Below are 14,094 nucleotides of genomic sequence, written 5' to 3' on the forward strand. Positions count from 1 at the left end.
GATTTGTTCTCCAAACTTCAGAGGGTTCTATCAGCCCCTTGTTGAAGAACTGAAATCTCTTTCTAAAAATTGCCGGACAATGGCATAACAGATGTTCCGAGTCCTCTACATGTATGCCGCAGAAACGACATATGTCATCATGAAGTTTTCCTAGCAGCTTTAAATGATAACGGCTCGGACAATGGCCTGTTATAAGACCTGTATATGTGCTAAGATCTTTTTTCGAAAGATCTAAAATTTTGCGAGTGATAACTACGTTTGGTGTGATGAAACGTTTAGACTGCCTCTATTTTTGAATGTTCCCAAGATTTGAGTTCCATTCTAAGAGAACACGCAGATACACCACAAGATGGTTCGGGACCTGTGAATTGTCGAGATGAACCAAGTCTTGCCAGCATATCAGCTCGCTCATTGCCTTCAATGCCACAATGACCAGGAACCCAATACAGGTTCACTTTGTTACGACTACTCAAGGTTTGGAGTGACTGAACACATTCCCAAACGAGTTTAGATGTGCATCTTGCTGATTTCAGAGCATTCAATGCTGCTTGACTATCAGACATTATGCAAATATTTGAATGCCTGTAATTTCGGCGTAAGCATAAATTAGAGCATTCAAGAATAGCCTGAACTTCAGCTTGGAAAACAGTTGGCCACTTTCCCATGGGAATCGAAATATTCGTCCCTGGGCCAGTCACGCCTGCTCCAACTTGATTGTTCAGCTTTGAACCATCGGTGTAAAACACAATAGATCCTGAACGAAGATTTGGTCCACCATTTGTCCATATGCTTCGCTCAAGATTAATTACATCAAAACATCGATAAAAGTTGTATCTTCTCCTCATCCAATCATCGTTGTTTGTAATCAGTGAGTTGATACTTATTTTGCTTAGAATACTAATATGCCCTGTTGCCCACTAAGAAGTCGATGATAGCTGCATTGTGCTGCACAATCAGGTGCACTTCTATTGCATCTGACGTCGACTGACAACTGTTTGATGTCTAGAATGATTGTATAACATTTCACCGAAAACTATTTCTCGGAATTCAGTTTCGCGGGTGAACATTTCGTGGAATAACATTTGGCGGTTTGTAACTTTTCGCGGTACGACATTTGGCGGTTTGTACCTTTTTGCCGAATGACTTTTGGCGGAATGTACCATTTCGCGGAATTCACTATTTCGCGGAATATTAATAATAATAGCCTGTGTTCATTCAGCATTCCTAGAATTATTACTTGCGAGGTTTCTAAGCCAGGTTACCATTTTTTTTAATTCGTTGAACACGAGATTAACACGTTAAATCTTTTCTACCTAAAAAGCCGAAACAAATTTTTCGATAAATTTCCTAGTCCGGGCCAGATATTGAACCAAGCCTCCTTCAGCATAGTCTTGCTTGGCAGCCACGCATCTTCCCGCACGGCTAAGAAAGGCCTCCCAGAATATTTAGAAGCAGTTTTCAAAATTCCAATTGTACCTTATACCGGGCAGATACATCCATTTAAAGAAGGCGTTACCTCTGCCTTTGCCTTATACCGGGCAGACGCGTTCTTTCAAAGAAGGCATTATCAACTCATTTCGCCTTATACCGGGCAGATGCATCCATTTAAAGAAGGCGTTACCTCTGCCTTTGCCTTATACCGGGCAGACACATTCTTTTAAAGAAGACATTATCAGCTCCTATCGTCTTATACCATTTGAAGAAGGCGTTACCTCTGCCTTCGCCTTAAACCGGGCAGACGCATTCTTTTAAAGAAGGCATTATCAACTCCTTTCACATTATACCGGGCAGATGCTTCAATTTGAAGAAGGCGTTACACCGTACTTCGCCTTATACCGGGCAGATGCGTTCTTTTAAAGAAGGCATTATTAACTCCTTCCGCCTTATACTAGGCAGATGCATCCATTTAAAGAAGGCATTGCCCCTCCCTACGCCTTATATCAGGCAGATGCATCCATTTAAAGAAGGCGTTACTTCTCCCTTCGTCTTATACCGGGAAGACGTGTTCTTTGAAAGAAGACATTAGCAACTCCTTTCGCCTTATACCGGGCAGTAGATATGGTGGGGTTTCAGGTTTTGAAACTCGCAACCCGAATCGAACCCGAACCCGATTTGTTTGGGTCGGATTCAGGGTTGAAAAATTAGTACAATATCGGATTCGGGTCCGGTACGGGTTTAAAAAATAAAATACTGAAAATTATTTTATTCAGTTTTGTTAATTGTGAGGTTAGTTCTTTGTTTAGGCTGACATTTTTTTTCAATTTAAAGACAACCAGAAAATATCTAGTTTGAATTTTCCGGGGAAAACTTTTGTGCGGGCTTAAATAATTAAATTATGTTGGGTTTGGGTCGAGTACGGGTTTACAAATGCAAAAATTCTCGGGTACGGGTCGGGTTCGGGTTTGTATAAGATCAAAAAAAATGGCCTGCATTTCATGTAATTAAGCAGAAATCGTTAAATATTTGAATGATAATTATTCTAACTGAATTCCGCCAAATGGCATTCCGCGGAATGATTTTCGGTGAAAAGGTACATTCCGCGAAATGTCTTTCGGAAAAAAGGTTCATTCCGCGAAATGTGTTTCGGAGAGTTGATACATTCCGCGAAATGTTTTTCGGCGAAATAGTATACAACCGTCTAGAATGCGTTGCAGTTATCGAACGGCATTTGCTCGGCATTGTTGCAGTTGTTTAACGACTAGTGCATTGTCCATAAGAAATTCTTGGGAAATTACCTAGGCTGAAAGCAAAATACGTCTGAACTAGTAATTTGACCAAAAAAGTTGTTTTCCACAGGTCGTTTGGTCGAAATGGTCATTTGGCCGAATAGGTTATCAGCCCGAAATGCCGTTTCGCCGAAATGGTCGTTTGACAGAATGGGTAATTTAACCGAAAATGTTGTTTGGCCCAACGAGTCACGACATAAAGCGACATTCGACCCGAACTGGTAGTTGGCCGAAAAAATCGTTAAACCAGATAGTTCATTTTGACCGAAAATGCTGGTTGGTAGGTATGGTCATTTGGCAGAAAAAGCCATTTGGCCCGAAAATGTCCTTTCTGCAAAACAACTCTTTCGGCCAAACGGCATTTTCTGCCAAATGACCTGTTCGGCTAAACGACTTCTTACAAAGTTTAATTCTTACCAAACTACATTTTTAGTCAAATGATCTATTCGGTCAAACGACTTTTTCGGCCGAACGGCATTTTTAGTCAAATGCTCCTTACGGCTGTATGTTGCTTTCGGCCAAACTACATTTTCGTTCAATTAATTTCCAACCTGATATCAGTTTAGATAAACGTTCAGTTCGGCTTGGCTAAATGGAAATTGGTTAGAAAACTTTTGGCTTAACGGCCAGTATCGACTTAAAAAATAGAAAAAGTGTGAATCGTTCAAATGTCAAGGTCAAATACAGTTACGTCTATTTGAAAAAAAATCCCAGATATTATTTATTCAGTAATTGACATTATGCCAAATGCCATATGCCAAACAACATTTTCGGTAAAATGGCCAAGAGACATTTTTGTCTAATGACTTCTGTGGCCAAACGATCATTTCGGTCAGACGACTTGTTAGGGAAAACGGTTTTTTCAGGCAAACTACCAGTTCGGCCGTCTGGTGCTTTCGGCCAATCGAATTTGCCAAGAATTTCTTATGGACAATGCAAAGATTTTTTTGTTGAAATCCAAAGAAAATCCTCAAACAAGTTCGAGCAATTTTCCGTTGAGTTTCCCAAAGTCTTTTTTTTAATTGACATTTTGAAAAATCTTTCGCTGAAGCTTTGAAGATTTTTTTAAAAATAACAGGAAGTCTCCCGCGGATATTCCGAAGAATTTTCTGTTTTAACGTTGGATATGCCAAACTAGTCAGTATCTCAATTGATCTAGATTGCGGAAATCAACGTTAACGCTTCTTCCAATCACAAGATCGTACAATTATGAAGGATATTCCAGGTAAATTTTGAAGAGTACTCTACCGCAACTTTCCGCGAACATTCAGAATATGTTTCTGTAGAAATTTGGAACAAGTTCTGATGACTTCAACAACAATATCCTGATGAGATTCTCATGTAAAATCCAAAGAATTTTTGGCTGAAATTCCGAAAAATTCCCTTTGGTAAATCCATAGAGCTCCAATTCCGAGGTAATTCCAAAGAATTCTCGAAACTTAAAAAAAAATTCTCGATACTTTACGCGAGTTTTTTCTTTGTTTTTACGGGTAGTTTTTAGAAATTTCAATAACAAATTGTATTAAATTTTCAAGATAATCATTGGTATTTTTACGAAAAATTATCTGGTGTTTCAACGAGATGTTGTAGGGATCAATCAGGAAATGTTACGGACTTCTTCAAATTTGAATCGGCGTGGAAAATAATAGATTAGCGGCGTGATAAATTTTAAACGGCGGCGCGCCGGTGCAAAAATTTCGTCGGCGGTGGCGTGCCAAAAACTGTCGGCGGCGGCGGCGCACATCTCTACATGACAACACCAAGAACTAATTGGAATGCAAACTTATAACAAGGTGGAGTCACACAATTTGTTGCGTTACGGATGTTGATCTGCAGATCTTGACTGTGAACGGGATGTTCTATTGTAGCTGCTATGCCCCCACGGTGGCCAATAGAGCAATTTACCCGAATGATTGACAGGCTATCGTCCGACCTAGTAGTTGTAGAAGAATTCTGAGCTTCTTGAAGCGAGGCTTCTGAGCTTCTTGAAAGGAGGCAACCTAACCACTTGGAAGGAGGCTTCCGAACTTCTCGGAAAAAGGCTTCCTAGCCTCTCGAAAGGAGATTTCCGAGCCTCTTGGAAAAAGGCTTCAGAGCCTAATGAAGAGTGGCTTTTGAGCCTCTTGAAAGGAGGCTTCTGAGCCTCTTGAAAGGAGGCTTCTGAGCCTCTTGAAAGGAGGCTTCTGAGCTTCTTGAAAGGAGGCATCTGAGCCTCTTGAAAGGCGGCTTCTGAGCCTCTTGAAAAGAAACTTCTGAGCCTCTTGAAAGGAGGCTTCCAAGCCTCTTAGAAGAAGGCTTCCGAGCCTCTTGAAAGGAGGCTTTTGAGCCTTAAGAAAAGAAGGCTTTTGAACTTCTTGAAAGGAGGCTTCTGAGCCTCTAGAAAGAAGGCTTTCGAGACTTTTGAAAGGAGGATTTTGAGCCTCTTGAAAGCGACTTCCGAGCCTTTCGAAAGAAGTCTTCCGAGCCTCATGAAAGGAGGCAACCTAACCACTTGAAAGGAGGATTCCGAAGTGCCCAGGTGGCTTTCGAGCCTCTTGAAAGGAGGCTTACGAGCCTCTTGAAAGGAGACCTTCAAACTGCTTGGAATAAGGCTTCCGAGAAGCGTAGAAGGATGCTTCTAATCCTCTTGCAACGAAGCAATCGAGCTTAAGTGAAAAAAAAAAATCATTTTGTTCATTTGATGTTTTGTTCGTTTGATCTTTTGTTCCGCAGCCCTTCATACATTGTGCTGATTGTGGAAGGCAGAATTCAATTGGGATTTATTTTGAATTAAAAAATACACAATTATCAAAACTTTATCAATGAGTTTTGATTGAAATTGTTAAACGTCCGTCATTATGCATTTTTGTCCGAGGTATCCCCCAGAACCAGCGAAGGTACTCCCAGGGGTACATGTACCTCAGGTTGAGAACCGCTGATCTAATCGAACAGAAAAGTCGAAAACATGTACATTACATACAGTTACGTAGTTCAACTTCACTTTTAGGGGCCCTCCTTAACCGTGCGGTAAGACGCGCGGCTACAAAGCAAGACCATGTTGAGGGTGGCTGGGTTCGATTCCCAGTGCCGGTCTAGGCAATTGGAAATTGTCTCGACTTCCCTGGGCATAAAAGTATCATCGTGTTAGCCTCATGATATACGAATGCAAAAATGGTAACCTGGCTTAGAAACCTCGCAGTTAATAACTGTGGAAGTGCTTAATGAACACTAAGTTGCGAGGCGGCTCTGTCCCAGTGTGGGGATTTAATGCCAATTAGAAGAAGAAGAAGAAGAAGAAGAACTTCACTTTTGCGTACAATCCGATTGGGCTGCACCTTTGAGTAGAGAATAATGTGACCAATGTAAGTGATTCTGATGTACTTTGATGGAATCGGTCATGGTTTTAAAATTAGATCCAGGATATGATAAGCAAGAACTATTTTGAATATTCACATTAATTTGATCTCCTAAAAGTAAAAAAGTCCAAAAGATCAAAAGTCTTGTAAATTCGTTGGTCCACATCTAAACAATATCATCCTTATATCCCCAATAGCTACGCCAATGGCTACTCTTGTACTTCCGGATCTTGAACAAGTGGTACAACCATATTGATTTTTCCACTTTTTGTTTTCCAATTCCTCGGAGAGAAACTTTGATTAACACGATTTTCGCCACCCCACAGATGACTCCGTCGATGTCACTTCGGAACCGGTCGAACAGGACCTGCCGCTGTCCTCGTCATCCTCGTCCTCGTCGGCCACGTCGGCGGCCGCTGGTCTCCAGAACGGTGCTAATAATTTCAAAGGTGGCCAAATGGAGGTGGAACTCGGTGGCTCCGTCACGCTCCAGTGCCCGCAGGGTAAGTGAAAGATAATTTAATCTCTCGAAAATTTCTGCTCGTTTTCTTGTTCCTTGTTCAAATACGCCGAGCGAGGCGAAGCACCACTGCCGGGCGGTGTGTGTACATGTGCCTCTGCTGCTGTCACCTGGTATCTCGTTGGGATTGCACAATCGTACCGGTTTTCATTTTTCTTGCAGGGCTGGATTTATGACTGCGGTGGGACGGAGATCTAACTTAGAAAATTCTTTTGGTAAAATTTTGGCTTCGACTTGTATGACATTCACATGCTCAGCAACTAATCCGTATGTTTCTCTCGAAACAATGGAGTGAAATTCACTGCTGATTATAAACTGCACCCACAATTTGGTTGCGGGAATAGAATTTTAACAAAACTAGAAATGGGGTACTCTGTCTTCTAGAATTAAATGTTTAGGAAGAAAATATTTTTATGAAAATATCTGTCACATTTATATTTTGATATTTACCCGTGATTGGCTTTTTTAGTTTTATTTGCATTATACACAAACCTGTTGAAGTATCAAATAAGTTGTAATAGAAACGCGAAGCATCAACAAATGGTTTTCTGATACAAAACAGTTTCTATCGGTTTCAAAAAATGAGCTCAGAGGGTATGACATGGCATAAAACATGTTCTTCATTAGGTCTGTTCAATATTTCTGTGACGCACCCTGTAATTCGGTCCTGGTTGTTTTTCCTGGCACTGCTGGAAGCTGGGATAGACGGGCAGAAGTGCGGGCCAGGTGTGCAAGATCGTGTTCAGATATTTCCTTCCTGGCTGACTTTCGGTTGATATCGGTCCAGCGTGGCCCATCGGGATAGCTCAACGAACGCTCAAGACTTGAGTTCTCTCGTCCCGTCTACGTGGGGCATGTTTTAGTTTGGTGAAAGAAGTGTTTTTTTTTCGCCTCGCCTGCGCTCCCGCTCGGTGCTGCTTTGCTTCCATCCGATGCTCAACTTTTCCATCAGCCGGCGGCAAAATGGCAAACTAACGAGAAAAAGTACTATCTAGTTGAATTAATCTACATGCATTTGTGCCTGCGGATGAAAAGATACGCTTCCGCCTTGGTGCATACTTGAGAGGCAGAACTTTTCACTAATGCAGTTAATTTCGTTACCTTGCCGGCTCTATATCTCTTTTGAGGTCTTAGAGGGTGGCGACCGGGCCCGGAGCGGCCGAGGGAGGGCGGACTTTTATAAAGAGCCAAGTTTTGCAGGCCAACTTAACACGCATCGTTGGGTGTATCGGTGTCTGGGCTGCCAAGCTAGCGTGTGCTGTAATTTTTGAAAGTTAACCTGTGTGTAAGAGTTCATTAAAATAACTGACTTAATCTAGCTTGTTCCGGTCTCTGCCCGTAGGGGTGCCACACGGTTCAGCAGAAGGAAACTAGTTCATGTACAGATACCATCAACAAAGTTGTTGGAAACTTTGAAAATTTCAATGCATGAGAGCTAGCTTATATTATAATCTAAGATTAAGTTTGCCATAACTCTGAGGAAATTTTGCTTAGTCCATCCATTTAACCCTTTTGTTACCGACAAAAAAAACACCCTTACGTTACCGACAGGGTACCCGGGTACCCACGGACTTAAAATGATCATAACATAGTCAGTTTTTCACCGATTTCGACGATTTTGGATGCTACGGATGCAGGAACTTACCCGCTATTCGATACATGTTACAGAGAACCGATTCGGATTACCTGGTGCCCGGAATTCCGGATTAACTGGGCCAAGTCCCAAAGTATGTGTGAATTGAAGATATATATTCAACCAAATGAAGATTTCTTGCGTGATGACTAATCAACTTCGTTGGAAATTTAAAGAATATAACTTAACTACGTTACAGGACCATTTTATGAATTAATCGCGGAACGGTTATTCCGGAAACAGGTTCCCGTCGGGCCTAAAGTGGCCACAAACTTAGTCTGAAGAAACCCTGGCAATATGGGTATCAAAATTCATGAAATTGTTTCGGAAGCATGATCCGATAAGTAATTGGACCATTGGATGGTTTGACAACGGATCGGTCATCCTGGAACAGGTTCCCGTGGGGCCTAAAGTGGCCACAAACTCATTCTGAAGAAACCCTGACAATATGGGTATCAAAATTCATGAAATTGTTTCGGAAGCATGATCTGATAAGTAATTGGACCATTGGATGGTTTGACAACGGACCGGTCATCCTGGAACAGGTTCCCGTGGGGCCTAAAGTGGCCACAAACTCATTCTGAAGAAACCCTGGCAATATGGGTATCAAAATTCATGAAATTGTTTCGGAAGCATGATCCGATAAGTAATTGGACCATAGGATGGTTTGACAACGGACCGGTCATCCTGGAACAGGTTCCCGTGGGGCCTAAAGTGGCCACAAACTCATTCTGAAGAAACCCTGGCAATATGGGTATCAGAATTCATGAAATTGTTTCGGAAGCATGATCCGATAAGTAATTGAACCATTGGATGGTTTCGACAACGGATCGGTCATCCTGGAACAGGTTCCCGTGGGGCCTAAAGTGGCCATAAACTCATTCTGAAGAAACCCTGGCAATATGGGTATCAAAATTCATGAAATTGTTTCGGAAGCATGATCTGATAAGTAATTGGGCCATTGGATGGTTTGACAACGGACCGGTCATTCTGGAACAGGTTCCCGTGGGGCCTAAAGTGGCCACAAACTCGTTTTGAAGAAATCCTGGCAATATGGGTATCAAAATTAATGAAATTGTTTCGGAAGCATGATTCGATAAGTAATTGGACCATAGGATGTTTTGACGACGGACCCATCATCCTGGAACAGGTTCCCGTGGGGCCTAAAGTGGCCACAAACTCATTCTGAAGAAACCCTGGCAATATGGGTATCAAAATTCATGAAATTGTATCGGAAGCATGATCTGATAAGTAATTGGACCGTTGGATGGTTTGACAACGGACCGGTCATCCTGGAACAGGTTCCCGTGGATCCTAAAGTGGCCACAAACTCATTTAGAAGAAGCCCAGGCAATGTGGGTATCAAAATTCATGAAATTGTTTCGGAAGCATGATCTTTTGGGTTATTAGGCCATAAGATGGTTTGACAATGGACCGGCCATTCTCACACAGGTTTCCGAGGGGACCCTCATTTAGAAGAAACACTTGCTCTCTTCTTTTCCCGTCATTTCTTGTCAAAAAGACTTAAAAATTCTTGACAGGTACTCAGAAATGATTTATAATGAACCACAGACGCTGTAAGTATCATTGGTGTTTGCTGAATAATTTACAAAAATAAAAAGACTGAAATTTTCAAAAAAATTTATGGATGAAAAATGGGTCAAAAACGTGACAAAAGCGGAACGTGATGAAATCGGGTCGAAAATGTGATAAAGTCGGAGGTAGATAAAATCAGAGAGTGACAAAATCGGGTCAACACTGTGTAACTTTTCACTTCTCTCTTCTCATTTCTCTCATTTCACTTTTCACTTTTTACTTTCAATTTCTCACTGCTCACTTCTCACTATTCACTCCTCACTTCTCATTCGACTCAATAACCATTCGGCCTAACAGCCATTCAGCCTGATGACCCAACATCAGTCCCATCTTCTTGGAAAAACATGTTTCCGAAAATATTTCAAGAACTTTGATGCCAGGGTGTCTTCTAAATGAGTTTGTGGCCACTAAAGGCCTTTCGGGAACTTGTTCTAGCATGACAGTTCTGGTTGATATCCATCCTATGGTTTCAACTTTATGAATAACATGTATCAGGAAAAATTCCAAGAATTTTGATACCCATATTGCCAGGGTTTATTCTAAATGAGTTTTTGGCCCCTGCTGGCCTTCCGGGAACTTGTTCCAGAATGACCGTTCCGGTTCATATCCATCCTATGGTCTCAACTACATGGAAACGTGTTTCCGGAACAATTCAAGAATTTTGATACCCATATTGCCAAGGATTCTCCCAAATGAATTTATGGTCACTGTAGGCCCTCCGGGAACCTGTTCCAAAATGACCATTCCGGTTCATATCCATCCTATGGTTTCAACTACATGGAGAACATGTTTCCGGAACAATTCCAAGAATATTGATACCCATATTGCCAGGGATTCTACCAAATGAATTAATGATCACTTTAGACCCTCCCCTCCGGGAACCTGTTCCAGAATGACCGTTCCGGGTCATATCCAATGTATGGTCTCAAGTACATGGAAAACATGTTTCCGGAACAATTCCAAAAATGTTGATACTCATATTGCCAGGGTTTATTCTAAATGAGTGTTTGGCCCCAGCGGACCCTCGAGGAACCTATTCCAGAATGACCGTTCCGGTTGATATCCATCCTATGGTCTTAACTACATTGAAAATATGTTTCCAGAACAATTCCAAGAATTTTGATACCCATATTGTTAGGGTTTATTCTAAATGAGTTTTTTGGCCCCTACGGGCCCTCCGGGAACCTGTTATAGAATTACCGTTCCGGTTCATATCCATCCTATGGTCTGAACTACATGAATAACATGTCTCCGGAAAAATTCCAAGAATTTTGATACCCATATTGCCAGGGTTTATTCAAAATGAGTTTTTGGCCACTACGGGCCCTCCGGGAACCTGTTCCAGAATGACCGTTCCGGTTCATATCCATCCTATGGTTTCAACTACATGGAAAACATGTTTCCGAAACAATTCCAAGAATTTTGATACCCATATTGCTAGGGTTTATTCTAAATGAGTTTTTGGCCACTACGGGCCCTCCGGGAACCTGTTCCAGAATTACCGTTCCGGTTCATATCCATCCTATGGTCTCAACTACATGGAAAACATGTTTTCGGAACAATTCCAAGAATTTTGATACCCATATTGCTAGGGTTTATTCAAAATGAGTTTTTGGCCACTACGGGCCCTCCGGGAACCTGTTCCAGAATGACCGTTCCGGTTCATATCCATCCTATGGTTTCAACTATATGAATAACATGTTCCTGAAACAATTTCAAGAATTTTGATACCCATATTGCCAGGAATAAATTTGCGGCCACTATATGGCCCACGGGAACCTATTCCGGGATGTCCGTTCCGAGTCCATATGATCACGTGGTCCTAATACGTTGGGAAGTCATAATCCTCGAATTTTCTGCGAAACTGGTAGCTCAGGGTACAAGAAATCATCATTTGGATTCTATAAGATCAACTTCTCCATTTTTGAGACATGGTCTAGCAAATCCGGAACTCCGGTAACCAGATAATCCGGATCGGTCCTATGTGACATGGAACGGATAGAGGATGAGAGGATTAATCCATAGCAAACGGAATCGTCGAAATCGGTTGAAAACTGACGAAGTTATGGTCATACCAAAACGTGGGTACCCGGGTACCCTGTCGGTACGTTACGGGGTAAAAATATTCAGAAGCCCCTCCCCAAGCCCCCCCTTACTGGATTTTCATTTTCGTACCACCCAAACCTTAATTTTGCCGAGTTTGAAGATGTCACGGAGTTTCAATTTCCTGCGATGTTCAGAACCCTAAAAAAAATTCACTTGAAAACGAAAAAGGTACCCGGGTACCCTGTCGGTAACAAAAGGGTTAATATTGCTGGAGAAACCATTGGATCAAAAAGTTGTGCACTGTCACACAATTTGCTAACGATTCAAAAGACATTGTCTATTATTATTTTTACAAGGTTTATCCAGTCTTTCTATAAAATAGGATATAAGAAATGATAAAACCAATCCAGTAATGGGAGTCCAATAGTTTTATACAATGCTTGCAAGTTACTCATGAAATAATGAAGTCTACTTCAATAATAGCTGAATCTTTGGATGTATAGGTATATGGTTGAAAGCCACAATAGCTAAATCGATTTTTGCGTTGCGAACGAAGACAGGTGCTCTCAACTCAACAGCTGATAAAACTCATGGTTCATTTACCTCTTCCACGAACCGTCGCCCAACTACACCATACGATAGATAACTTTTGTTCAGCGGCGAACTCTATTCGACTCTACGTCTTACAAAGTTCAAAGTATGTACGATTTTCGAAGCGTCTCCGAATTTCTCTGCTGATGTCGTTACCAGTACACGTTTTCTTAAACATTCTCCATTTCTTCACTACCGATACAAACTCGTGGTGGATGGCTACGTTGGCCTCTTCCTATCATGTACTTCGTCTTCGACGTTCTGATGACTAGTGCAATCTCACACTTAATTTTTTTTACCGGGATCTCAGCAAAATGTTGAACTTTTACCGAGTTTCGCACAGCCGTGCCCCAGCAAACATGTTTTTTGCCGAGATTTCTGTCAAAGTTGCTGAAACTCAGCAAATAATTTGCTGAAAATCAGCTAACAAACGTCATTTTTGCCGGGATATCAGTTTTTATTTTGCTGGGCAGACGGCTGTGCGGATTTTTGCCGAGCTGCAGAATTAAAAACTGAGTGTGTGCTTAGCATCCGCCTAAGTTTGATGTACGCTGCTCATTTTCTCAAAGTTTTATGCCATCTGCCATCAATGTCATCTGCTAAACCAAAAGCCTGAACGGACCCTAAATGAAAGAATAGAACGGACGATGTTGAAGAGCAGGCTCGAAAGACCATCACCTTGACGTTTCAAGGGTGCGTTTTTCAAGTTTTAGGGAGATTTTCTTAGAACTCGAGCTACGCACATCACCTGAGCCATCGTCGCATTGGCCAGCCGTACCAGTTTATCTGAACACCCGTGTTCGTGCATTAGCTGCCATAGCTGGTCACGATCGATTGTATAATTTCCGATTGGATGCAGTAATGTGATCGATACGGTCTCCTACGGCAATTAGCAGATCAATAATGGAACGTACACACGGTCAAGCAGTTTGACCAACATTGACTCCACCTCTCGTTTGCTCAAACATCCACCAAGTTTTACCAACAGCGGCACGAACAATCAATTTATTCGACCAACAATAGCACACACGAACGACCGAAGCGCCAACTTGAGCACCAACCATCAAAAAATATATGGGGGCTTGTGCAACTTCACTACAAATGCTCAAACATATTCGGTGAACCTTGACTCCACCCCAAACTCTAACCAAAATCAAACCATTTTAATTTTTTCCAACCGAGCCGCCAACTGTCAATTGGTTGGTCGAGCAACTTCACACACGTTCAAACAAAGCAGCAACCGAAGCGTTTTCTTGAGGGCGGAGTCAATGTTCGTCAAACTGCTTGACTGGTGTGTACGTTGCATAACACTCACCTCACCCATACTCTCTCTTCTCAAACACGTACTTTCTATTTTGGCCAATAGTATCGAAGTGTGTTTGTCTACCAGCCTAGGATTTTTAAAACGGCTCATATTGATAGCGTATCCCGGGAAGAAGCTATGAACAGAATAACAAAACATGATATGGACTTGATTGATATAAGAGATAAAAGAACAGGCCACAATATCAAAAATTTGCACCGAAATATCATTTAAATATCAAGATATGCTATGGATAAGAACAAACTAATGACATTTGATATCGATTACTTATTACAAATAACATATTTTGATATCCTCAAGATATTTTAGTGCAAAATATTGAT

At 41.6% G+C, this 14,094-nt stretch overlaps 1 protein-coding gene across 1 annotated transcript in view; it reads left to right on the forward strand.

Moving 5' to 3' along the window:
* LOC134222422 (uncharacterized) overlaps positions 1–14,094 on the forward strand; it is a 301,768-nt gene that overhangs the window by 77,481 nt on the left and 210,193 nt on the right. The window contains exon 7 of the mRNA XM_062701571.1: positions 6,388–6,564. Within this exon, the coding sequence (XP_062557555.1) occupies positions 6,388–6,564 (177 nt within the window). The remainder of the gene's footprint in view (positions 1–6,387; positions 6,565–14,094) is intronic.

The sequence above is a fragment of the Armigeres subalbatus genome, chromosome 3, assembly GCF_024139115.2.
Source record: "Armigeres subalbatus isolate Guangzhou_Male chromosome 3, GZ_Asu_2, whole genome shotgun sequence".
In the NCBI taxonomy this organism is placed as follows: domain Eukaryota; kingdom Metazoa; phylum Arthropoda; class Insecta; order Diptera; family Culicidae; genus Armigeres; species Armigeres subalbatus.